Source organism: Saccopteryx leptura, chromosome 12 (genome assembly GCF_036850995.1).
Source record: "Saccopteryx leptura isolate mSacLep1 chromosome 12, mSacLep1_pri_phased_curated, whole genome shotgun sequence".
NCBI lineage: Eukaryota > Metazoa > Chordata > Mammalia > Chiroptera > Emballonuridae > Saccopteryx > Saccopteryx leptura.
The window spans coordinates 30,129,204-30,157,182 of record NC_089514.1 but is presented as its reverse complement, the minus strand read 5'-3'; the positions used below and the strand labels follow the sequence as shown (position 1 = coordinate 30,157,182).

Genomic DNA, 27,979 nt, shown 5'->3' with positions numbered 1-27,979 from the left:
TTTAGATTTAAGACTTTTATTATTATTTCACCCGCTGGGCGGATGATGCTCATTGCTTCCTTTCTAGCCCCCCCAGTCCTCTACCCTTCACAATGAGGAGAAACATTTACTTTCCCTCTACAGCTTAGAAAGTGCCTAAGCTTTGGTGGCCGACTTGTAGTGGGTCAGAGTGCGTGCAGACGGGTCAGAAGCATTAATCCACCTGGGCATCCAGTAGTGGGTCAACCAGTCAGCCCGGCCTGGGTAGTGCCGTTCAAAGATTTGCCGGTAGTAATAGCCTTCTTTCGTTTTGGGAGTATTGAAGGGAAACTTCTGGACTGCGGCGGCCATCATTGCATCATCAACCTGCAAGAACAGGAATATGAAAGCAAAATGGTGTTGTAAACAGCATGGAAATACTTGTATTTAACCTGGCTTTGTAAAGCCAAAAGGAAAAAGAAAGATATGAAAAGGCTTGACTATAAATAGTCCTAGTTTCTAGGTGACGGGTGATTCAAACCATAAAAAGCATTAGCTGTGGAACTCTGAAAGAACATTCAGATGCATGTTTGCCATATGCATATATGAGTGTTTCATTCATTCAGGCCTAATGTCTGGGCCCCAACAGTGCCCAAAAATATGTTAAATGAAGGTCAGTGATGATTGGTTCCGTTTCTCCTCTCTCTCTTTTTAATATGAGGTTCTACTTTATAATTCTGCATGCTACTTCTTATAAGAGGAAATCTCTCCTACAGACACAAAACATTTAAACTAAGTACAAAATAAACTCTGCATCCAAACTGTCTTATTCCAGAAAATATTTTCAGAGACGTCATACCTGATGTTCAATATAGTCCTGTAATATCCTAAACCAGGAATTCTTAACTGAAGTTATACCATCGCTGAAGGCTTCTTTCGGTCGCCAGAGAATCTCCTTGGGTAGCAGATTGGAGTCCTCAAACGTCTCTCGCAGGAGATGTTTCTCTATCCCGTTCTGACACAACAACAACAGGAGCATCAGTAACAATTCCAACCGCAGCCAACACCGACGGACAGTTTTCATCCTGAGGCGATTCACCTACCTTGGGAACCCTCATATCCGGAGGCAGGGACAAGTAGTAGGAACAGAATCGATGATCCAGGAACGGGACTCTCAACTCAAGGCTTCCAGGGGGAGAGAAGAAATCTAAGTCAAAATCAATACTCAGTGCCTGCCTGTTTAGATGCTGATTTAGAGTTCCTACAAGTCAGCCAGCCTCCACGTTAAGATTGTAACATCATTATTACAATCCCCCTGACTGCCCTATGGGAATGTGTGAATACAAAAAACTTCTATAGTATCCCATCTAGAGAGTGATTGTAACATCATTATTACAATCCCCCTGACTGCCCTATGGGAATGTGTGAATACAAAAAGCTTCGTTCAGTATAATATACATTATCCCATCTGGACAGTGAAACAAACTGTTCGAGAATAATTACCTTTACTTTCCCTGAACAAGTACTTCTGTGAACAAGTAAACACCTATCTCAAAGTAAAAAAAAAAACAATCAAGAGTAACTTGATCATTAAGAATGTTTTTTGGGCCCTAGCCAGGTGGCTCAGTGGCTAAAGCATCAATCCAGTACATCAGAGATCGCGGGTTCAACCCCCGCATCAATCCAGTACATCAGAGATCGCGGGTTCAACCCCCGCATCGATCCAGAACGTCAGAGATCGCGGGTTCAACCCCCGCATCGATCCAGTACGTCAGAGATCGCGGGTTCAACCCCCGCATCGATCCAGTACGTCAGAGATCGCGGGTTCAACCCCCGCATCAATCCAGTACATCAGAGATCGCGGGTTCAACCCCCGCATCAATCCAGTACATCAGAGATCGCGGGTTCAACCCCCGCATCAATCCAGTACATCAGAGATCGCGGGTTCAACCCCCACATCGATCCAGTACGTCAGAGATCATGGGTTCAACCCCCAGTCAGGGCACATACAAGAGGCAAGCAATGAGTGCACAACTAAGTGGAACAACTAAGTGAAACCAGGAGTTGATGCTTCTTTCTTTCCCTCTCTCTCTCCTGTGGTAGACTGCAAGTGGCAAAAAGCCTTTGTAAATTCAAGGCTTAGCAAAAGGCTAAGTTCTACCCCCCATATTGGCTATGAAGCTGAGTATTTGCACTCATCTCATAGCCCCACTTCACTTAACTTGCTGGAAGCAATTTACATGCCCTTCTTCTCACCCTTTGTTCAGATGTTGGTTGATTTCACTTATGCATGGTGGGGGGACTCCTGTTTATGCCTTAAGAGAGTTCCTGTTTTTGCCTCAGATGTGTGACTTTGTATCAAAGATTTCCTTATTTGCATATGGCTATATAATAAAGCAAACTGGGGGCTACTGGGCTCTCTGATGTTGCCAAGAGCATTGAAGAGGCCTCCCAATCCCATCCTCTTTTCTGAATGATTCTATTTTCTTAATTCCACACCGTTCTCCCTCAAGACCCAGAATTTCTAGCTGCGCTGGTCCACAGCACTCTCCCGCCCGCCCCCCACCAAAACCAATGAAAAAATAAATAAAAAAGAATGATTTTGCCTTGACCTTTCTGACTCAATGTTTCTTCTGGGTGAGACCATTTCTCATCCGATTAAAAGCTCATGGTAATTCAATATTTTTTACTCAGCTGATTAATAATTTACACACAAGACTCGGTATAAGCCCGTGTTCTCAGTGTTTCCCCAAAGGCCACATCACCCGCTGCCTGAACCCTGGCGACTGATTGGCCCAGATAGGACTATAACCGCAGATTCAGTTCATGCCCTACCCCTTACTTTATTATTTTCTCCTCTAAGTGTGGTGGGCAAAAGCAACTAGAACATTTGACGTTAGTTATTTAGCATGTACAGCAAGAGTCTCCAACTCTCCAACACCATCAGCTAAAAAAGTGAAAACTTCAGCCAACCAGAAATGACCCCGAAAAAGCTTGGTTTTATATCATTTTTTTTTTTATTCATTTTTTTTTTTAGAGAGGAGAGAGAGACAGAAAGAGAGAAGGGGGAAGGAGCTGGAAGCATCAACTCCCATATGTGCCTTGACCAGGCAAGCCAGGGTTTCGAACCGGCGACCTCAGCATTCCAGGTCGACGCTTTATCCACTGTGCCACCACAGGTCAGGCCTAAGCTTGGTTTTTATAATCTCATCAAACCCCTCGTGTCGTCACTGCCCTGTCCCCACACAGGGCCACCACGGCATGACAGGGGCTCAACACTTGTCACAAGGAGGTGTGTGATCTTGACTTCCCTTCCAGACTCAGTGAGCTGCGCCTGCCTCCCCCTCGGCGGCTGTCCGGCTGCGGGCAGAGTGTTGTCATGCTCTGAAGGTGGGAACTCAGACCTGCCCAAGTCCTCCCGCCATTCCCACAACAGCAAGTGCGTGTCGCCCGACTCCTCTGGGGCGAAGAGACAAGCTTCATTTCTCTATACGAGTCACACTCTGCGATATAATAACCAACTGGAAAGGAAATAAAAATCAGCCATGGAGCTTTGTTTCCGAGGTGGCTCTGAGGACCACCTCCCGCTTACCCGTGGGCAGCCGTCGTGCGGTCCGCGCGGAGGACGTCGAACAGGTAGAGCTCCTTCAGGAGCCGCTCGCTCTCCTCCTCTGCTTCTTCGGGGGAAGGGGCCTGTTGTGCAAACAAAGTGCTCCAAGTTACAAATACACACACAGATTTGCTTTCTGCAAATACAACAGCTTTTTATTTTTTTAACAGAGAGAGAGGGACAGATAGGGACAGACAGGAAGGGAGAGAGATGAGAAGCATCAATTCTTTGTTGCGGAACCTTAGTTGTTCATTGATTGCTCTCCTATGTGCCTTGACTGGAGGACTACAGCAGAGCGAGTGAACCCTTGCTCAAGCCAGCAACGTTGGGCTCAAGTCAGTGATCTTGGGGTCACGTCTATGATCTCACGCTCCAGCCAGTGACTCCGCGCTCAAGCCGGTGAGCCCGCACTCAAGCTGGTGAGCCCGCACTCAAGCCAGCAACCTTGAGGTTTTGAACCTGGGTCCTCCACGTCCCAGTCTGATGCTCTATCTACTGCGCCACTGCCTGGTCAGACCAGGCAGGGTTCTTTTTGTTTGTTTTTTAAGATTTTATTTAGAGAGAAGAGAGAGACGGGGAGGAGCAGGAAGCATCAAATCCCATATATGCCTTGACCAGGCAAGCCCAGGGTTCCAAACCGGCAACCTCAGTGTTCCAGGTTGATGCTTTACCCACTGCACCACCACAGGTCAGGCTACAACAGCTTTTATTTCTTACTCTTACATCTACCCCAACTCTAGAGGCGTGTAAGACAAAAAGCTAAACCGAGTTTCGGGAATGGAGGAAATGCCATAAATAGGTCTTCCCTCACACCAGAGAACAAATCAAATGGACACACGGTGCAATTAAATATCTCAGAGGATTAAGAAATATAAGTATGATTTTCATGCTTAACTAGTTTTAAAGAATAGAGATTATCTGACACCATTGACTTCTTTCTCCCCAAAGGAAACGCGAAGCAGACATGATTAGATTTCCTCGTATACCTCCCAAGATACTCAAAAGTGTTACTGCTATACTGAAAAGGCAGATGATAGAAAAGACAAATAATTCATACCTTTCTTACTCTACCACTGATAACCTTCCATTTCCAATTGCTCACCTTGTGAAAATATATGTAACCCTGCGTGAGCTCATCTGAACCTTCTCCAGAGAAGATCACCACGCTATCTGTGTTCTTCCGGATGTACTTGGAAATTAAGTACATACCTTCAAAAAGAGACAGAAATTATTAACATTGACATATTGCTTCACCACAAATGTCTTACTTGGCTTCTGAAAACAACTGCAAGTTTTGTTCTTTTATTATTATGAATAATATTTGTTCTCTTATTATTTTTATACAGTGATACTGGTATGAAAAGTATGACTTTTAAGATATTTGCATCATCGTTCAGTTTAGCAAATTTTTAAGGTGGACATGCTTGGTCTAAAAACATTAAAATTGTAATAGCTCTATATAAAAAATTGTGAAATGGTTTTGGCCTACTTCGTTGCGAAAGCACAACGTTTAGATTATACAAAAATAAGAGCTGAGGTTTTGACAGTTTATAAATTATTTTCCAATTACGTCCACCAAAATTTCACATACAAAGTTATTAAAAGATGCTCACTGGCTCCTGCTTTACATCCCTGTAAACCAGTAATTGTTCCTATTTTTTCATTATTATCTCCTTAGGGAGACTTTGTAGATCTTTTTCCTAATTGCTCCCCCACAATGAAATATTAATACCAGATATACTGTATGTCTGTTCATGTATTTTTGCTCCGTTGCAGGAGAGATTTCCCTGCAATGGAGTCCTATCAGATTCTGAGTCTCTTAAAAGAGGGGCATATCTAAGCCAGCAGCATATTAGAAGCTCAACGACATTGGACCCGTCTGATTTGAAGTACATTTCTGATCTCGGTGTATATCCACGGGATAGAACTATATTGCTTACTGGGCAATAATCGCTAGTGATTGATACAGCACATGATGAAATATTACCAAGATATATCTTCAATGAGTATTCCTTACAAAAAATTAGTGACAGCATAAACCTATTTCCCTATATAGCCCAAGAAAATGTATACAGTACAGAGTAACTGGGGGAAGAGGTTGCAAAAATATTTATCTAGTATTTGGAGAAATATATCTAGTGATACTATAAATGTAAAGTTTAATTATGTATTTTACTGTTCCTCTCACTCCAAGAATCAGAGAATTCTTAAATGATCTTGTCTAAGACAATTGCTGACATAGGAATTTTATTAGCATTCATTCCCGAGTATTGTTTTTTTAAACTGTTGCTTGAAATAGTTATGTTTTAAACCTTATACTTTTTCAGACTGAAAGGTCTTTTTGATATCATAAAATACCTTACCCACTGAAGCACGAACTGTTGTAATGTCGTAAGTTTCCAAGGAAAATATAACTTCATCCAGGACCTGAATACCTTCCTCCGAGTTAAAGAGGACTTCATGGTGTTCACTCCCAATATGATTTGCCACCTGGTTATACAAACAAATACCCACAGATTAGTTTCTTAAAGAACTGCCTTTGAAAATGAAACATGACAGTAGCTCACAATGCATTATGAACTATCGAGGCAAAATAAAGGGAAATGGATCTGCAGGCCGCCACGTAGAAGACCCGCCCAGTCAAGTTCCCCTGCCATTCCCAGTCCCTCCCCTCCATTCGCAACTGAGAGGGAAACCTCGCATCAGCCTCTGCATTTTAAGACTTCAACCTGACAGTTAAGAAACTTCTAATTAGCATACCACCCCCACTCTCCAAACACGCACTTACTTTACCTAACCCACCTCACCTCTCTCTGGCCCAACATGGTCCTGCTCTAACCCTGGCCATTTTTCAGCCCTCCTGCAATGCTGAATTTTATACCCAGGATGTTATGCGTAATGAAATGGCCCTTCCCCTTCTTCTATTTTCTTTGGCTATTTTGGAATCTTTTTTTTTTAAAAAAAAAGATGAGATAAGGGGAGATAGTGCGGCAGAGTCTTCCATGCGCCCCAACCAGTATCCACCCGTCTAGGGCCAATGTTCAAGTGCCGAACTATTTTTAGTGCCTGAGACCAATGCACTTGGACTGACCAAGCCTTCCTCAGTACCTGGGGCCACAGTCGAACCAACTAAGCCCCTGGCTGAGGAGGGGAAGAGGGAGAGGAGGAGGGCAGGGCGAGAAGCAGATGAACACTTCTCCTGTGTGCCCTGAATAGGAATCGAACCTGGGATGTCCATATGCTGACCGATGCTCTATTCACTGAGCCACCAGCCAGGACCAGCTATTAATCAATTTGCTTTGGGACTGCTCTCTAGCTCTTTCTCATCTATGCTATATTAAATTTTTCCAGAGTAGGAATGAAGTGTCCTGAATACTGAATGGGTACCACGTCTCCTTTACCCAGTCCTAAACATACTGCCTTATAAAAAGAGTAACAGCTAACATTCACCAAGTACTTACCATATGCCAGGGTCTATCCTATGCACTGTATATTAAGTAATAATTTTCACCTCAAAACTATCCCACAGTAGATACCATTACTCCCATTACATCCATGAGGAGCTGCATGGAGGAGCTAGCATTTCAAACCAGCAGTCAGGCTCCAAGCCGTCAGCCCTAAGCACTGGGCCAGGCCCTCACTTTCCAAAGGAGAATTATCATCATAGGGTTTTTGTATGAATGGCACTGACCACGATAGATAAAGAGTACCCAGAATACAGTGTGCAACATAGTTGATATTAAACAGGCATTTTGTTACATTTTTATTTAATTTAAAATACAACAGAACTGAGTCAATACAACAGAAGAACAGAATCATCGATTATTGACTATTTTCATTCTAGCAACAGGCAGAGACAGTGTCTTACCTTTCTGGCTGCTAGTAAATCTGGACTGTCTTCCATGCCAATTGCAAATGTCTGGAAAGGGTACTGGACGTGGGCCTCTTTTAGCTGCTTCATCAGGGTGGCAGCAACCAAACTGGAATCCAAGCCCCCTACGAGCAAGACAGTGAGTGCACTGGTCACCCGCCTTGCGGAGGCTGGGACAGAGGACTTCCATTGCTGTTAAGCACCATGATTAGGGTTTTACCATTTAAAACCTCCAAGGTTTATAAACTGAAAATAAACTTTAGTAAGAGGAAAATCTAACATATAACCTGTGATAACAGTAACAGTATTTGAATTGGTTAAAAATCACTACACACAACTCTAAAGAATGTTTAAACACCCATAGCAATAACAGAATTACAGTATAACTTAAAGTTGCTAAATTACCATCAATACTACACGAAGCTTACAGAAACTGTTTCCTCCTATCATGGGGGAGAGGGGATTAAGTCACAAAGTAAATGTTTCCTAGGCAAAACTTCAAGGAGAGTACAAACCATTTCATGTAAGCAAATGTACACTAAATAAATACTACCAAGTTTTTTAATGGTCTTCACCTGATAATAGACAGCCAATCCTTCTGTCTGTCATCAAACGTTTCTTGATGGCATTGTTGAAGAGGGTCCTGAGGTTGCTCTTCACGGTTTCTATCTCAAAACCTATGAACACACAAGGTAAGTGAAACAGCTCCCGAAAAGCCCAGGCTGAAGCATGGTATATAATCATCTACAGCTATCATGATGGCATTTACTCAACAGTGGAGTTTGCCAGACCCCAGTGTGCCATTTGCAAGTTAAATAGCAAACAGATCTTCAAACTGAAATCATGCCGGTGATACAAGAGTATAATTTGCCTCTGAGAGAGAGAGGTGGGGAATAGGTGGGTGGGTGTCTGCTTTACTACCTGGGAAGAGTTTCTCCACGCTGTCATAGAGGGCGTGCAGGGGCTCGTCTCTGCAGTGATGATATTTAACCATTTCTACTGACGCAACTTTGCCATTTGGCTTTAAATCCAAAACTTCGTAGTGTCCTGGGAGAAAGGGCTCCACTTTTAGAGAAGGAGCTGTGGAGTGCTTCAAGTTAACCAGACCTGCAAATCCAAAATGCAGCTTGCTTCAAATCAGGGTAACACTTCACAGAACTTACAGGCTTAGGCTCAGTTAGTTAATACCCTTTAAACTCTTATTTATTTTCCTTTTCTTAAATACAAATGCATGTCCATTATAAACGTGAAATAGGAAAATAAAGTTAAATCACTTAAACCCTACCATCTACTTAATAGAGATCACAGTGGTACAGAGGGGCACAGAAACATTACGCTGAGTTCGAGGAATTCAAAGTAATAGGAAAATCTTCAGGGTTTGTTTTCTTCAGCCTAGCTAGAATTTCTGATCAAGAAAACCTATTTTTTATAATAAAGCAAGCAAATATAAAAACAAAAATAAGATACATTTGCCCTGGCCGGTTGGCTCAGTGGTACAGCATCGGCCTGGCGTGCAGAAGTCCCGGGTTCAATTCCCGGCCAGGGAACACAGGAGAAGCGCCCATCTGCTTCTCCACCCCCCCCCTCCTTCCTCTCTGTCTCTCTCTTCCCCTCCCGCAGCCGAGGCTCCATTGGAGCAAAGGTGGCCCGGGTGCTGGGGATGGCTCCTTGGCCTCTGCCCCAGGTGCTAGAGTGGCTCTGGTCTCTGCAGAGCGACCCCCCGGAGGGGCAGAGCATCGCCCCCTGGTGGGCAGAGCATCACCCCTGGTGGGCGTGCCGGGTGGATCCCAGTCGGGCGCATGCGGGAGTCTGTCTGACTGTCTCTCCCCGTTTCCAGCTTCAGAAAAAAAATAAATAAATAAAATAAATAAATAAGATACATTTATCCAGCAAAGAGAGAGACTTGAAATGTTAATTTTATAATCCCCTTGCAGTCATTTCTTTGTTGTCACCATTTTAAGAAAACAACACCATGCCTGCTGGACCAGGCGGTGGTGCAGTGGATAGAGCGTCAGACTGGGACACAGAGGACCCAGGTTCGAGACCCTGAGATCCCAAGCTTGAGCACGGGGTTGCTGGCTTGAGTGTGGAATCATAGACATGACCCCACAGTCACTGGCTTGAAGTTCAAGGTCTCTGGCTAGAGCAAGGGGTCACTCGCTCTGTTGTTGTTGCCCCCCCCTCCCAATCAGGGCAATTGAGAAAGTAATTAATGAACAACTAGGGAGATGCAACGAGGAACTGATACTATATTTTTTGTTTTTTGTATTTTTCTGGTTAGAAGCAGCGAGGCAGTTGGACAGACTCCCGCATGCACCGGACTGGGATCCACCTGGCATGCTCACCAGGGGGCGATGCTCTGCCCATCTGGGGCATTGCTCTGTTTGGGGGGGGGCATTCTAGTGCTTGAGGCAGAGGCCATGAAGCCATCCTCAGCGCCTGGGGCCAACTTTGCTCCAATGAAGCCTTTGCTGCAGTAGGGGGAGAGATAGATAGGAAGGAGAGGGGGAAGAATGGAGAAGCCGATGGGCGCTTCTCCTGTGTGCCCTGGCCAGGAATTGAACCCGAGACTTCCACATGCCGGGCTGATGCTCTATTGTTGAGCCAGCTGGCTAGAACAGGAATTGATACTTTTCATCTCTCTCCCTGCCTGTCTGTCCCTATCTGTCCCTCTCTCTGTATCTGTCACCCTCCCCACCAAAAAAGAAAACACCATGCCCTGGTCAGGTGGCTCAGTGGACAAAGCATCAGCCCAGCATGTCACAGATGGTGGATATGACCCCCAGTCAGGGCACATATGAGAAACAATCAATGAATACACAACTAAATGGAACTTAAACTAAGTGAAACAGAGTTCAAGCTTCTCCCCTCTCCCACCCTAGTCCTTTAACAAGCAAAACAATCCACATCATTAGGCACTTTTAAAGTCAGGTATTAAGAAGTCAAGAATTTATCCTGTAACTAGTTATTATAAACAGTATAAATTTCTTCAGTAAGTTCTCACAAGGAGTAGCCAACCTGACATCACTATAATCTTTTGATACAAAATCAACATGTTATTGTAAACAGAAAACAGCCAGGCCTCTCTCTCTGCAAAATGCTCCTCATGACTTCCAACTGGAGTTTGTTAAGCCAGTCATACAGGGTAGCACTGAATTCAAAGACGAGGGAAGGCTCAGGTCCCGTCCCCAGCTAGCAGACCTTCAGAGCCACGCAACCCTGGCAGAGGGTGACCGGTACTGCAAAGGTTTTAAGCAGGGAGTCGTACCTGATCAGATGAGTTTCTGTAAGTCATTCTAAAGTAAATGAGAAATAAAGACTTTTACAGGACTCTGGCTGCAATCATTCAGTCTGGAAAAGGACAGTTTTATGAAGGATATAAAAAAAGCAAGTCGAGGAAAATATCAAAGGATAAAATGAATGTAAGATTATAATTCTGTATCAAGTTATTAGACCCAAGAGACACAGTGGAGGTCTACTTTACTTTTCCCTTGTGTCCTTTACTGGGCTTCCCTAATAGCACTTTAATGTACATATTTGTTCTCGACCATTTAAAATGCCTGAAAATAGACCAATTCAGCCAACTATTAGTACCCACACTGTGACTAGTATCCTAAGGACCCTTTTATTATTCTCGTTATCTTTGCCTCAGCCAATATTAAACCTGGAAACTAAGTGAGAAATGACTTAAGGAATAAAGCAAAAAGAGGCAGGCAGGTAGACCAAATCTTATATTACTGCTCTCTAGGTGAGAGATGAAAGATGAGTATCTTCTTCAAGTTGACTCAAAAAATGCTAAATATGATTTGCAAGTATTTTCTTCCATTCTTTGGGTTGTTTTCATTTTCTTGATGTTCTTTTTAGTACAACAAAAGTTTATTTTTTTATTATTTTTATTTATTGATCTTATAGAAGGAGGAGAGGTAAACAAGAAGTATCAATTCATAGTTGCTTCACTTTATTCATTGATCGATTGCCATATGTGCCTTGACCAGGCAAGCCCAGGGTTTCAAACCAGTGACTTCAGCATTCCAGGTCGACGCTTTATCCACTGCGCCACCACAGACCAGGCAAAAAACATTTAATTTTAATGACATCCTATTTGTCTACTTTTCTTTTGTTGTTTATGCTTTTGGTGTCGTATCTAAGAAATCTTTGTGCTAGCCAATGTCATAAACATTTACCTTTATGTTTTCTAAAAACTTTATAGTTTTTGCTCTTACATTTGGGTCTTTGATTCATTTTCATTTTTGCATGTGATGTGAGACAAAGGTCCAACTTCATTTATTGTGTATGTCCAGCTGTCCCGACACCAGCTGTAGAATATTCTTCTTTCCCGCTGAAGGGTCCTGGCATCCTTGTTGACAATCAGTTGACTACAGATGTCCGGGATCATTTCCTGGACTCTCAGTTCTATACTAGACATCTCGTCTATCCTTGTGCCAGTGCCATTCTGCCCTGCTTACCCTTGTTTTATGGTAAGTCTTCAAGTCAGGGAGTATGAGTCCTCCTACTTTGCTCTTTTTTAAGATTCTTGGCCTGACCTGTGGTGGCGCAGTGGGATAAAGTGTCGACCTGGAACACTGAGGTTGCCGGTTCGAAACCTTGGGCTTGCCTGGTCAAGGCACATATGGGAGTTGATGCTTCCTGCTCCTCCTCCTTCTCTCTCTCTCTCTCTCACTCCTCTCTCTCTAAAAAATCAATAGATAAAAATAAAAAAAAAAGATTCTTCTGGCTGACCAGGCAGTGGCGCAGTGGACAGAGCGTTGGACTGGGATGCAAAGATTCTTCTGGCTCTCCTGGGGCTGTACTCCCATAGGAATTTTAGAGTCCGTTGGTCAATTTCTCAAAGAAATCCTTTGGGATTCTGACAGGGATCACATTAACGTGAAGATCACTAGGGGAAATACTGTCATCCATCTTAACAATCCTAAGCCTTTGATTCATGCTCATGGGATGATTTTCCATTTATTTAAATCTTTCATTTCTCTCAATAATGTTTTATAGTTTTCGGAGTACAAGTTTTGCTGTTCTTTTGTTAAACTCAATACTAAGTATTTTGTAATTTTTGATGCTATTATAATGAAACTTTTCTGAATTTTATTTTTAGATTGCTCATTACAAGTTCATAGCATTCATTGCAAGTGTATCAAATACAATTGATTTCTGCACATTGACCATGTATTCGGCAACCCTGCTGAATATAATGGGAGGAATCTAAAGGGTGGAACTAAAGTAGGTTTGCAGTTGTTCATATGGAAAATAATATACTAATAAATAATAAGAATAGACTCTGTTCTGTGTACTCACAACTGAAAACCTACTTTTGCCTCACCCTAGATCAGGGGTCTCAAACTCGCGGCCCATGGGCCGCATGCGGCCCGCCGAACAATTTTGTGCGGCCCGCAGACTAATCCACGAAGTTCAAAATATTTTGGATAAAATTAAGTAAGCCTAGGGGCCTACTTGTATTTTTCATTTCTCTAGCATCCTAGCTAGATATTAGCTTAGTTAACAGCAGTTGTGATGCGAACTACAGTTTCTGGTCGTTTTGTGACACTGAGTAAACTACATGTACGATTGTGCTTGTTGTACTGATTTTTTTTTGTTTTCAACTGCAGTGAGAAAAGTGTTGCGTAACAGTTGCCTTTTGTAGACCTAGTGCGGCCGAACGGCTGTGATCTTGCTCTGCGGCCCACATGCTGAGTTGAGTTTGAGACCCCTGCCCTAGATGGAAATTGTACTTTCTGTTCAATTTTTACACAACCTAAAACTTCTCTAAAAATGTAGTCTGTTAATTTTTTTTTAATATTTTCAAAATTAAATGATCCTCAGTAGGAAAAAAGGACAAAGGAACTAAATACACATTTCTCCAGGGAAGATATAGGAATGGCACACAGACAAGATGCTTGATATCACTGTCAACAGGGAAAGGCAAATCAAAACTACAATGAAATAGTGTCGGCAGGTCCTCAAACAACTAAGCACGGAGCTGCCACATGACCCAGCAAGTCCACCCCTAGGTCTACATCCAAGAGAAATGAAAACATCTCTCTTCACAAACACTTATACATAAAAATGTTTATAGCAGCATTATTCATAATAACCAAAAGGGAGAAACAACCCAAATGTCTGCCCACTGACAAATGGATAAACCAAATGCAGTATATTTATATCCATATAATGGAGTATCTTTTGGCCATAAAGAATAAGTAAAAATAAAAAAGTAAGTAACAAATACATGCTATAAAATACACAAATCTTGAAAGCTTTATCCAAGTGGAAGAAGCTAGTCACAAAAGAACACATATGACATGATCCCATTCATATGAAATGTCTTAAATAAGAAAATCCACAGAGGTGATAACAAAATTTCTAAAATTTGACAGGAGTTTTGGTTGCAGATATCTGTGAATATACTAAAAACCAATGAATTTATACTTTAAATGGGTGAATTGTGTGGTATGTAAACTATGTTATCAATAAAGCTGTTTTCAAAATGCTAAGTAAATACTTGCTATAGCCTCCTGACCAGGCAGTGGCGCAGTGCACAGAGTATCAAACTAACATGCGGAGGACCCATGTTCAAAACCCTGAGGTTGCCGGCTTGAGCACGGGCTCATCTGGCTTGAGCGGAGGCTCATCAGCTTGAGTGAGGGGTCACTGGCTTGAGCGTGGGATAGATATGACACCATGGTCGCTGGCTTAAGCCCAAAGGTTGCTGGTTTGAGTCTATGGTCACTGGCTTGAGCAAAGGGTCACTCGTTCTGCTGGATCCCCTCGGTCAAGGCACATATGAGAAAGCAACCAATGAACAACTAAGAAGCTGCAATGAAGAATTAATGCTTCTCATCTCTCTCCCTTCCTCCTGTCTGTCCCTATCTCTCCCTCTCTATCTCTGTTAAAAAACAAACAAAAAAATTTGCTATAGCTATGACCTAGTACCACAGTTCAATAATTGCAAGGCCAATCCTAATATTATAATACTTCCCAATACATATGGGATCAAACTAGATGCAAAGCATATCAGCACAACAAAAATTAAATGGCTTTATAGACAGATTTAAACTTCAAGGATTACAGAATCTAAGTGCTAAAAAGGAAACTCCAACTTGGTTTAAAAAACACAAAGCTCAGAGGTCCCATGACTTACTCAACTGTAAAATGTTGTATTGCCCCGTATGGGATTTGAAAACATGACCTAGAAAAAACCCACAAAATCCAGAATGAAAATCCGTTAAAAAAAAAAAAAATTCTATTATTACCTTTAGCTTCTGAACACACAGCCAAAAATCCATCTTCTGTCATCGCTCTAAACAAAGGTCGGACTCCATAGGTATCTCTGCCAAGGAACAATTTCTTATTGGCTGTATCCAGTAAAATAAACGCAAATACCCCATCCAGCATACTAATTGTTTGCTCAATTCCTCCTTTGTCATAAAGATGAAGGATGATCTCACCATCCACTTTGGTCTGATATTCAAATTCAAAATGGCGCTGCAGCTTAAAGAAGCAATACCAAAATAACAATGTTAGAATCCTATGCATTCATTACTAATTTTTTGTTGCCAAGTTTCAATATTTTTGTACTCAATCATTTCATGCACTTTAGTGATTTAGAAGAATTGTGGCATTAAAAAATAGCTTGTCTGAACTCATCATCCTATACATTCTTTGTGAAAATTTTAGCTGCATTCTGATAAACAAAGCAGAGACAATGTACCAGTAAGTAATGCGTGGAGGGATGGAAATGCATATTATATTCATAACTTGTGTGAATGTAATACCAGTATACAGTGTGTCCGTAAAATCATGGTGCATTTTTGACCGGTCACAGGAAAGCAACAAAAGACGATAGAAATGTGAAATCTGCACCAAATAAAAGGAAAACTCTCCCAGTTTCATACCTATTCAGTGCAGTTCAATGTGGGCTCACGCACAGATTTTTTAGGGCTCCTTAGGTAGCTATCCCGTATAGCCTCTACAGACTCGTCACTGACTGATGGCCTACCAGAACGGGGTTTCTCCACCAAACTGCCGGTTTCCTTCAACTGTTTATCCCACCGAGTAATGTTATTCCTATGTGGTGGTGCTTCGTTATAAACACGCCGATATTCACGTTGCACTTTGGTCACAAATTCGAATTTAGCGAGCCACAGAACACACTGAACTTTCCTCTGTACCGTCTACATCTCGACTGGCATGGCCGTGGGCTGCTCCACTGTATACACTGTGTTACGTCATCATCTGCGCATGCGCACATGCTGCCACATCATCCTACAGAAACTGGGAGGGTTTTCCTTTTATTTGGTGCAGATTTCACATTTCTATCGTCTTTTGTTGCTTTCCTGTGACCGGTCAAAAGTGCACCATGACTTTACAGACACACTGTATTTACATAGTATATATGTAAGTTAAGCAAACAGGTTGCCCAATTGCCATGACACTAAAAATGTACTTTCTGCTACTGCAAAATTTTAGTCTGAGAGTACTGGCTGAGTTTCTAATTTAGCCTCAAAGATGAAAATAGAAAGCAAAAGGACAAATCTGTCACTATTCCCTGACAAATAAATGATTCCATCACAACAATAGAGACACATGACCCAAACCAAGCTGCTGGTTCCTGGCCTTGGGGAGGGCTACAACATCCAGTCCTTCCACCAGTGAAATTACAGCTACTTCTCCCTGATGGACAAAGTGACAGTGAAGCTTATTACTGCGCATGCCCCAAAGGAACAACAGAGACACTGTCAGTATCACTGCATACAGAGTAAGAGGGTTTAAGTTACGCCGCCAAACTCCGTAACTCTCTACCACCATTGCCAAGCTGAAGGGTGAAGAACTTTGGTATGTTTCTCTTTGTTTGTACTTAATTCATGATTTTGGGGTGACAATGGAGAGAAAAGGGTTCATATGAAATCAGGTGGAAATTCTAGGTAAGTTTAAACATTTAAAACATGTTTTAAATTTCAAAAAGTGTTTGCATAATGTGACCTAGAAAATACGCTTCACAATCTTGCTCACTTTATAAGTTTGTGAAACTTTTGTCTTTAAGCCCTGTCCAAAATGGTCTTTGGTCACCTTCAGTGTCTACAAAGCCACCTCCTGGTCACCTCTCCCAGCTCGGAGAGACTATCAGGGATAATCTCTGTCACTGGCAGGTGGGTCTGGAAATGGTCTTCTGCTGGCCCTTCTGGACTTAAGCACCTGAAGCATAAGTGACCCTAAGTATCCAACGATTCTAGAAAGCAACAGCTCCCCAAACCCATGCCGTCCCCCAACCCCCCTGGCCCCCACCACCATAACATCATAGTGGCTCTTGGGCCTAAACTTCGCAGGTAATCCATAGGTTTACCTATGGATTCAGAAGTACCACTTCCAACTCTCCTGAGACAAGAGCCCCCCTTACCTTGGGGCCATCCAGAAATCACACTGCCACTGGACCTGGCGGCGGCCCCACCTCTCCCTGCAGGGAGAGGCCCTCCTCCGTGCTCCAGCCTTGACTCAGAGTCCTCCTCTCCCTGACTTACTCTCCCTCCACTCCCAGCACACCTCAGGCTGGATTTTAGTAGGAAAGTTCATTTCCATCACAACAGGAGGGCCTTGGAGCTTACATTGCAGAATACTCTTAAACCCTAAAAATGCCCACTCCACTCTTCAGCCAAACTTCTAGCTGCTCAAACTGCAATACTGCGGATGACTGACAGAAGCAATGGAAACTCTGCTTTGGGAAATACAACACACACATTTGGCTAATTTATATAAGAATTATTTTCAAAATATTTCACTTTTTATAACTATGAACAAAATACACAAAAGCAGCAATGCTATTCAAGTAAACAAAGAATGTCCTAATTTCCTGTCTCATTGAAGGTGGAAGTCAGATTAATATCGCCATCATACAATCGAGCCTTCTCATGTGCTTGGTGCTAATTTAGCTTCGTCAGGAAGTTTTAACTGCTCTTCCCCAATACTCCTGCTAACATGAAACTCCATTCTTACCTTCCCTGTTCACCCTTTAGCCTCCAAACAACTATAAAAATGATGCCTGACGTAGAGTAGGACCTTAACAAACGTGAAAGGAATTTGATCACCACAAAAACTCTTCAAATGAGAAGTCTGTAGTTGAGTGTTCCTATAAGCAGACAACAAACAATGGCAGAAGCTACTGTTTAGAGATAAAAATGTTCAGCCCTGGCCGGTTGGCTCAGCGGTAGAGCGTCGGCCTAGCGTGCGGAGGACCCGGGTTCGATTCCCGGCCAGGGCACACAGGAGAAGCGCCCATTTGCTTCTCCACCCCTCCGCCGCACTTTCCTCTCTGTCTCTCTCTTCCCCTCCCGCAGCCAAGGCTCCATTGGAGCAAAGATGGCCCGGGCGCTGGGGATGGCTCTGTGGCCTCTGCCCCAGGCACTAGAGTGGCTCTGGTCGCAATATGGCGACGCCCAGGATGGGCAGAGCATCGCCCCATGGTGGGCGTGCCGGGTGGATCCCGGTCGGGCGCATGCGGGAGTCTGTCTGACTGTCTCTCCCCGTTTCCAGCTTCAGAAAAATGAAAAAAAAAAAAAAAAAAATGTTCAAAGGGTGTGAAGAATATAAAACCCTACCCATGACTGACAGTCATATATAAAGAAGGCTCAAAATATACCCAGTGGCATCACCACTAAAGGTATAAAGCTTGAATGAAATTTGGCTCAAAATAACCAACCAACCAAAAACAAATAAGTAAATAAACAGCTATAAATACAGTGTGTCTGTCAAGTCATGGTGCACTTTTGACCGGTCACAGGAAAGCAACAAAAGGCAACAGAAATGTGAAATCTGCACCAAATAAAAGGAAAACCCTCCCAGTTTCTGTAGGATGATGTGGCAGCATATGCACATGCACAGATGATGATGTAACACCGTGTATACAGCGGAGCAGCCCATGGCCATGCCAGTCGAGATGTGGACGGTACAGAGGAAAGTTCAGTGTGTTCTGTGGCTCGCTAAATTCGAATCCGTGACCAAAGTGCAACGTGAATATCGGCGCGTTTATAACAAAGCGCCACCACGTAGGAATAACATTACTCGGTGGGATAAGCAGTTGAAGGAAACCGGCAGTTTGGTGGAGAAACCCCGTTCTGGTAGGCCATCAGTCAGTGACGAGTCTGTAGAGGCTATACGGGATAGCTACCTAAGGAGCCCTAAAAAATCTGTGCGTGAGCCCACATTGAACTGCACTGAATAGGTATGAAACTGGGAGAGTTTTCCTTTTATTTGGTGCAGATTTCACATTTCTATCCTCTTTTGTTGCTTTCCTGTGACTGGTCAAAAGTGCACCATGACTTTACGGACACACTGTATATTCTTGGGGAAATATGAACTAAATATTAGATGGTATTGTGGATTCTTGGGTTAATAGTAATAATAGTATTGGTGTTAGGTTGAAGACTGTCTTTATTCTTAAGACATAAATGCTTACATATTTAGGAAAGTTATAATATACTCTAAATACAACCAAAAATAAACATGTGTGAATATAAATATGTAGAAACAGAGAAATAAAGCAAATATGGCAAAAACATTTATAACTAAACTATTCAATACAGGTTTTCATTGTTCTGTTCCTTTTGTAAGTTGGAACTTTTCAAAATTAAAGTTGGAAAGAAGGGTGACAAACAAACAGAAAAATTAGCTTAAAAAATTTCTTATGAAACCGTAGCTAAGTAATTCCGGATTGGAAGGTTCTTAGCAAATTGAGCTTCCTCAGGTTAGAATTTCCGTTCACTCGCCTACTCTCGTCTTAAGAGTACACGTTCACCAGATTAGAAAGCTGTTCCCATTTTAATGCTGCTAAAAGTCCTACCTCTTACACTCCATTGCATTTGGCCCCCTTTCTGTCCTTTGGCTCTAAGTGAATTATGCAATAGCAATAAATCTTAATGGCAGGATGTATAAAAGCTGCAAACATGATCACCCCCAAACTATTAAATTCTACCCCTATTTTAATTATTTTTATTTATTTATTCATTTTTTTAGAGGGGGGGGAGAGAGAGAGAGAGAGAGAGAGAGAGAGAGAGAGAGAGAATGGGGGGAGGAACAGGAAGCTTCAACTCCCATATGTGCCTTGACCAGGCAAACCCAGGGTTTTGAACCGGCAACCTCAGCATTCCAGGTCGACGCTTTATCCACTGCGCCACCACAGGTCAAGTTACCCCTACTTTAAACTTCTCAAATCTCCCTGCTCTTAGAATGATATTCAATTACTTACTATACCAAGTCCTGTTTGATCGGGTCCCGCCTACCTTCCCAACCCGATCTTGTTTTCTTAGGACAATGCCGAGGCTGCTTCCTGACTCGGGGCTTCTACACATGCTGTTCCCTCTACATGTAATGCCCTTCTCAGCCATGCTGGCTGATCTTTGTCCACTGGCTCCCTGTTCAAGTGTCAATTTTTCAAGAGGCCTTCTCTGACCACCCTCCTTAAAACGGGATCTTCTGTAGCTATCAGGTCCACATTTACGTTTTCAGAATACCTGTTACATGTATGATTTTTTGCTTGCTTGCTTCCTAATAGAATAAGCTCCATTGCAATGCAGATCTACCTCTCATGTTTGTTCCTACATCCTCAGCACTTAACACAGAGCCCAGCACAGGCTCCACTTAATGGGGCGGAGGGTAAGATTCTAAGAATTAAGGAACCTGAGTTGTAACCCTCATTTTATCCTTTTGTATGTAACCAAGTCACTTCAGTGCCCTATCCACATAATTGGAACAAATACGATCATAAACATGGAAGTCCTTTGAAAAGTAAAAACCATTATACAAAATATATAAAATGATTATAATCAATAAGCTCTGAGGTTTAATCACATCCAGGTATCATCTGGTTTCATTCTGTTTACCTTCTGGTGGTTGTAGATTTCTCCATTGTAACAGAGCCACAAGTAAGGGTATTTCTTCACTCGAATTGGCTGCATCCCAAACAACGGGTCAACCACCGCCAACCGGTGAAATCCAAAGCAGCAGTTGGTATATCCATTGACATTCTCAAAGCGGAACGCATCTGGACCCCTGTGTGCAATCTTCATAGCACTCAGACACTGAACAGAAAGGCAGTCGTCGCTGCCGAAGAGGGCCCAAATGCCACACATGGTGCAATGGAGCTAGGGCTCTCTATGGAGAGAAAAGCAGACCGATTAAATACTTAAGTTTCCAATCCAAGGTTGTATTAAATCTCGATTCCCAAAACCCTGCATAAACCACTTCAAAGACAGAAATACAAACTACAGCAATTTTTCATTCGCTTGGCAGGCGCGCAGGAGTAAAGAACAACTTAATTTACTTACAAGTGTTTAGAAAAGATGGATGAACTTTATGTCCACGTGGCACCCAAAGCCTGCATCTCTCTCACCTTAAGATTTGATCAGCTAGAGCTGGGGTGTTCAGGCCCCCTCCTGTACTGTATCCTAGGTTTACTCCCAAGATACAAAGGCACAGGTAGGCTGGCTCCAATCTACCCAGCTATCCCAGCTCCACTCTCTCCAGTCCTGAATCTCAAAAGCCCTCAAAAATCTACCAGACTCTCTAGATTACTGCAGTCTCCTCAAAGGTCTCCTTGACAATTAAATGTACTCTCTTTACCTCCACTAACTGCACATAGAATACAGTGGGTCAAATGGAAGATGATACATACTGCTAAAATATAATATTAAGTGATACAACTCCTATAAGTATTTCACAATTTCTAGCTTAGCTTTAACCCAGGGGTCAGGAACATTTTTGGCTGAGAGAGCCATGAATGTCACATATTTTAAAATATAATTCCCTGAGAGCCATACAATATGCTTAACACTAAATAAAAGTAAATGTGTGCATTTTATGTAAGGCCAACACTCTTAAAAGTATCATACAATAAGTCTCTGAATTCTTTTTTTTTTTTTTTTTCTGAAGCTGGAAACGGGGAGAGACAGTCACACAGACTCCCGCATGCGCCCGACCGGGATCCACCTGGCACGCCCACCAGGGGCGACGCTCTGCCCACCAGGGGGCGATGCTCTGCCCCTCTGGGGCGTCGCTCTGCCGCGACCAGAGCCACTCTAGCACCTGGGGCAGAGGCCAAGGAGCCATCCCCAGCGCCCGGGCCATCTTTCCTCCAATGGAGCCTCGGCTGCAGGAGGGGAAGAGAGAGACAGAGAGGAAGGCGCGGCGGAGGGGTGGAGAAGCAAATGGGCGCTTCTCCTGTGTGCCCTGGCCGGGAATCGAACCCGGGTCCCCCGCACGCCAGGCCGACGCTCTACCGCTGAGCCAACCGGCCAGGGCCTCTCTGAATTCTTTTTAATAACATTGTTGTGCTGTTGCTAACCAATGATTAATAAAGTACTTCTTACCATTAATGCAACTTCTGGTGCTGCATGGTTTTGCTGATGGCTTTGTAGTCTGGTTGATACGTGGTGAGGTTAAGCTTCATGCAGGCGTTGAGACTTCCATCTGTTAAACGTGACCGTAGGTTGGTCTTAACGTTCTTTAGATGTGAGAAAGACTGCTCACATGCATACGTAGAGCCAAACATTGTCAGTACAGCAATACTCACATGCTGCAGTGTATGGTATGTGACGGGAAGCGCGTTTGAAGTTTTGACAATCAGCTGGCCCACTGGTTGAAGTTTTTTCATTTCTCCCCACTTGTGTTTGCTCGCCAACTCTGCTTGCTGTCGTGCAAGTCTTTCCAAATCTTCATTCAGTGACTTGAACTTATTCACCCACATGTCTGAGGCCTTCAGGTCAGCAGCTTGTAGCTCAAAATCTCTGATGGAAACACCAGGGATGTAACTCAGGTCTGCGCTGTCCACTGCACACTCGTGTGGATGGTGATGAACTTAAAAAGACGAGTGCGCTCACGAAATTCTCCAAAGCGCGTTTTGAATGACTGCAGATTAGATGTGAAGCCCACTAGCTGCTGGAGATCAAGATGTTAAGCAGGGTCACTTGCTGTGCAGGCACCTTTAAACTCTCCCAGTTTTTCAAAGTGTAGTAAACGACCTGTTTCAATGTCTGCCATGAAGAGTTTCAGCTTGTTTTCAAATGCAAACACTGCTTGTTGAAGGGATAAGACTGTATTTCCAACGCCTTGCATTTTCACATTGAGCTGGTTCAGATGTTCAGTCATGTCCACGAGATAGTAGAACTTCAGGAGCCACTCGGTGTTAGCTAACTCAGGATGCTTGACATTTTTCATTTCAAGAAAAGTCCGGATTTTGCTCAGACAAGCTGCAAAACCGCTGAGCACCTTCCCTCTTGACAGCCAACGCACATTGCTGTGCAGAAGCAAACCAGGATAACTATTCCCAACTTCATCCAGCAGTGTTTTAAACTAGCAATCATTTAAAGCTCAGGCAACGATAAAGTTGACCACCCGAATGACCAGCGACATCACCTCACCAAACTGCTTGCTACACATCTGAGCACAAAGCACCTCCTGATGTAGGATGCAGTGAAAACTTAGGATGGCTCCCTTTTCATGTTCACGAAGCACTACAAATCCTATTTTTCCCCACCATGCATGGAGCACCATCAGTACACACAGAAATAAGTTTATCCATTGGTAGATATTTTTCTTTAGCAAACTCAGTGAATGACTTGAATAAATCTTCCCCTCTTGTGGTCTCTTTCATAGGCAAAACAGCAAGACTTTCCTCATGTTGTGTGTCACCTACAGCATACCTTGCAATCACGCTGAACTGGGATAAATGGCTTACGTCTGTCTGTTGACTCATCCAAAGCGAGAAAAAAGAATAGTGCTGCATTTATGTCCTTTACTTGTGTTGCCTCAATTTGATTTGCCATCATGATGGTACGATCGTGAACAGTTCTTGCCCACAGAGGCATGTCTTTTATTCATTTGATTATCTTGTCTTTATCTGAAAAGTCATCAAAAAGTTCACTGGCAACATCAAACATGAATGTTTTGGCATACACCCCATCTGTGAATGGCTTTCCGTTTCTCACAATTGCTAAAGAACCAGCAAAGCTAGCCGAATTCCAGTCACCTTCTTGGGTCCAAACACGGAGTTGCTGCTGACTAGCTTGCACTCTGCACAGTAGCTCTTGACATGCTTTCTTCCTGCTGTTCCCTGCTGGATATTTCGATGCAAATGTAGGATAGCATGTGTTGAAGTGCCGCTTTATATTTGACCGTTTCATCTTTCACCGATGCAATTTTATCACTGCATATTAGACACGCTGCAGAACTTGCTCTCTCCACAAAGGCAAATTCCTCTGTCCATTCCTGCTGAAAAGTATGATACTCATCTTTTTTTCTTTTAGCCATCTTCTTCATCAAAAGGGTTTATGCAATTAGCTAGCTGACTACTTGATTAAAAGGTGGGACATTTATTTCCTGACCGCACAACGCCCCATGTACGTTAGGCATTATCCAATAAAAATTTGGTGTTGTCCGGGAAGAAAACTATGATTGGCTCCAGCCACCCGCAACAATGAACATGAGTGGCAGGAAATGAATGAATTGTAATACATGAGAATGTTTTATATTTTTAACATTTTTTTTTTATTGAATATTTGTCTGCAAGCCAGATGCAGCCATCAAAAGAGCCAAATCTGGCTCACAAGCCATAGGTTCCCAACCTCTGCTTTAAGTGATTTATTTAAATGTGATAAAGTAAATTATAAAGAGAAAGAGAAACCAATACTATCTGACACAGATATCCTGGCTTTATAACAAAAAAAGAAATTACATTGACAGAGATACAAAATGTTCACCATCAAAACATCCTAAAGGACATAATGTTGTCAAGTATTTTTCTCTCAAAGCTGTCTTGGTCAATAAGTAAGCAAAATAGGTAAGACAGGGACAGTGATAACATCTTTGAAATACAGCTGGGTTCATCCCTGTAGGCCAAGAAGCAAATAGATAATTGTTACAAATTTTAATTACTTTGAGTTTCTAATTTTCAACTGTGAAATGAAGGGCTGTTTTATTTGGATGTTGCTCAAAATATTTATTTTACAAAAAATATCTATTAATTTGGAAATGATTTTGGTATTTTTTTAAAATGCAACTTTGCAACAGATTCCTAGATAATTTGGGACAAAGATCATAAAGAAAACATATATATTCAAGTTATATCAATCACTCTGAGCAATCCTCTGAGGGCCTGTCATTCGTATCTAAATAAACCAAAGCTTTATCTGGCCTTTTAAAGAGACTAGATAAAATTAATGGAACATGGTATTAACTCAAGAAACTTGGAAATAAAATATCACACATCTTACTCAGTCCCTTCCACACACTGGTCCAAATAGCCAATACTGAGATATTTACTTTAAGATTTAGTGGGAAAATTCATTAAGATTGAAGTGAGATGACTATTGATTGATAAATCATCTACCTTTGACTTTACACCATATGTATACAATGGAATACCACTCAGGCATAAAAAAATAAGGAAAACTTGCCATTTGCAACAACATGTATAATGTTAAGTGAAAGAAGTCACATGAAGGTAAATACTATGTCATTTCATTTATATGTGGAATCTAAAAAACAAAACAAAAACAAACTCATAGATACAGAGAACAGCAGATGAGTGGCTACCAGAGGAGAAAGGAGGATGGAGGGTGGGCTAAGGTGGGAAGGGGGTCAACTGCATGGTGACAGATAACAATTAGACTTTTGGGGGTGATCACTGTAGTGTATACAGATATCAAATTACAACGTGGTCAACTGAAACTTATATGAAAAAAAAAAGTGGACTGGGAAAGTGCTTTGATAATTACCTGAGGTCATTAGTGAATCACTTATTCACCCAGGTCCCCCCCAATGCTGCTTAGAGAATCCCATTATTAAGTCTGCCAAAGATAAATACTAACCACTACCTCGGAGGGGAAAAAGGGAGAACAAGTTTGTGAAGAACACTTATTTCTCTAGCAGAAAAAAGCAAGTAAAACCATCACCTATGCTTTTTATTGGAGTCAGTCTCATTAAAGGGCAAAGGTCCAGCTACTGTCACGGTTCCCAGTAATTTTTCGTATTTCCTCATAAACTTCTAGAGCAGTGCTGTCCAACATAACTGAGAGCCACATATGGAATTTTAAATATACTAGTAGCTCCATCAAAAAAAGAGAGAAAATATAAAATTAATTTTATTTAACACAATTCACCAAAAATAGTATAGTATCATTTCAACATGTAAGCAGTATAAGCAATTATCAAGAAAACATTTTACACTGCTTTTCTCTATTAAATCATGAACAGCTGGTATATTTTACATTTATAACACACCTATCTCAATTCAGACTAGCCGGCATTTCAAGTTTTCAGTGGAGTCACATATGGCCAGCCGCTATTGAGCAGGATAATGTTGTCTCAGGGCATTCTATACTAATTACCACTTATACTGCTCACAAAAATTGGGGGATATTTCAAAATAAACATAAAGCAATTAAAAAAAAGCATTTGATTTTTTTATTAAACAAGAACATAAGAAAAGCAACCTACAAAGAAAGTTGTTCAATTATGCAAATGAGATGCAAAACCAACTTTTATTACTTTGGTGAAAATGCACTATACAAAAGGCTGCAAATACTGGAGTATATGCACGTTCCCTAGTCCCCTAATTTTTGTGAGCAGTGTACTTAAGCGTTTTATCACTTTATTTTTACATTAAGATTTCAACAATCGACCTGTGGTGGCGCAGTGGATAAAGCGTCAACCTGGAAACGCTGAGGTTGCCAGTTCAAAACCCTGGGCTTGCCTGGTCAAGGCACATATGGGAGTTGATGCTTCCTGTTCCTCCCCCCCCCTCCCCTCTCTATAATGAATAAATAAAACCTTAAAAAAAATAAAACATACACAAGATTTCAACAATCAACTCCTAGTCAGGTTCAAGATTAAGTTGCTTATAAGTAATCTTACAGCAATGTGAGAGCAATCAATGAAAAAAAGAGTTCTCGGTTAAACACACGGGGCAATAGCCAGTGAATAATGTGGGTCAAGGGACGAGAGGAAAATTGGCTCTGTATTCAAAATATTAACCATCTGAAGGCAGTTCTGTGTAAGAGATATCCACTGAAAATGGGTATGCCAGTTCTTGTGCCTTTTTTGTACCACGTCGCCTGCCCTCCTCAACGGATCTCTTTTGGCTGGGTTTGCTCAGCAAGTCACTTGAGTAGAGGGTAGGGGGTGTCTAGATAAAAGGAAGGCAGCCGGAGGTGACGGAGTAAGTACAGACCCCCAGGTTCAGACCCACAACCCCGGAATCCCTCCCTCTTAAACCAGGTCCACGCTACCGAGCCACCGCCAGCACCACCCCCGGTACCCCTATCGCACGCCGGCCACGTGCACCCTCCGGCTGTTGCATGGGAAGGCCGCCCGACTGCGACAGTTTCCAAAGGTTTCGACGCAATACGACAAAAAATAATATTTACAGAGAGCAACTTAGGCCGCCAGCTCCTTCCGAAGCAGCCGGCCCCCCCTCTTCGGTTCACTGATCCCTCCTTCCGGGGACCACGACAGAGGTCCTTCCTCTCGCGCTCGCCCCCAGGTGAGCAATAATAGGTCCCGCCCTCTTTACCCGACAGGAGCCGCAGCATCTGCGGGAGCTGGGAGCCGGGAGCCGCGTCCGCCCTCCCGTTTCCTGGCCAGGCTGCAGCGCACCCTCCACCCGCTCCCGGGGCAGCGCCGCCGCACGCGGGAGCCCGTTTACCTGGGCGAGAGCAGGTCGAGTGAGCAGGTGGCGCGGAGGCGGAGGCGGAGATGCGACCTGCGGTCAGCACGCGGGCGGGGCGGCGCGGCGGCTCTCCGCGCACTTTATAGCCGCCTCGCTCCTGTAATGCGTGCGGGAAGTTTCATCATGCCCGCAAGGACCAACCAGTGCGTGCCGGGCGTGGGCGTGGCCGTGGGCGTGGCCGGGCGGGATGGGGCGGGGAGCGAAGGGGGCGGAGGAGCAGAGAGGCACTGCTCGGTTACCGGCTCCTTCAAGAGTTAATGGAGACAGGGACCCCAAGGTAACTAGGGTTACCTTGGCTGCTGTTCTGAAAATCAGGGGGTCTTCTGCACTTTGTTCTTAGGGAAATCCTCACCAAATTGGTTGCAGTATCTGCTCAGGATTAGATCTCCTTCTTACCCTTAATTGCAAGGTCATTAGAAGTACTGGAGTTCCTCCTTACTCCTGAGAAAGTGTCTGATATGTAGATGTGAGTACACAAATATTTACTAAATTAATAAACAGTGAGGCAGGAGTAGCTGGAACGATTTCTTCTTTTAATTAAATACAAATTAGATTTCACTGTGTTCTACCGTAGGCAGAGTTAAATTGCTCCTTTGGATGTTCAGCTCAGTGTATTTGTATTTTGTGACAGAGCACCAAAAAACCTGTGATGTGGTTGCACTGTACTGTGTTCCACCAGATGGTCACCTTCTTGGTTGCATTGACATCTTCACCTTTTGAGTCCCGGGATCAGCTCAGCAGATACCACTGATAGATTCTCAAACGTGTATTTAGTTTGATTCCTTACTACATTTGGTCACTGACAAATTTCATT

General features: G+C 42.9%; 1 protein-coding gene across 1 annotated transcript; it reads right to left on the bottom strand.

The window, feature by feature from the left end:
• Positions 1 to 27,287, bottom strand: ASNS (asparagine synthetase (glutamine-hydrolyzing)). The gene is made up of 12 exons (XM_066354165.1): positions 27,142 to 27,287; positions 20,324 to 20,594; positions 14,705 to 14,942; positions 8,361 to 8,546; positions 8,015 to 8,116; positions 7,437 to 7,564; positions 5,932 to 6,058; positions 4,671 to 4,777; positions 3,551 to 3,651; positions 1,062 to 1,143; positions 818 to 973; positions 1 to 345 (listed from the first exon to the last, which is right to left on the bottom strand). Exons 2-12 carry the CDS (start codon positions 20,570 to 20,572, stop codon positions 136 to 138), a joined length of 1,686 nt encoding a protein of 561 aa, XP_066210262.1. The 5' UTR covers positions 20,573 to 20,594; positions 27,142 to 27,287; the 3' UTR covers positions 1 to 135.
• Between the last annotated feature and the right edge of the window lie 692 nt (positions 27,288 to 27,979).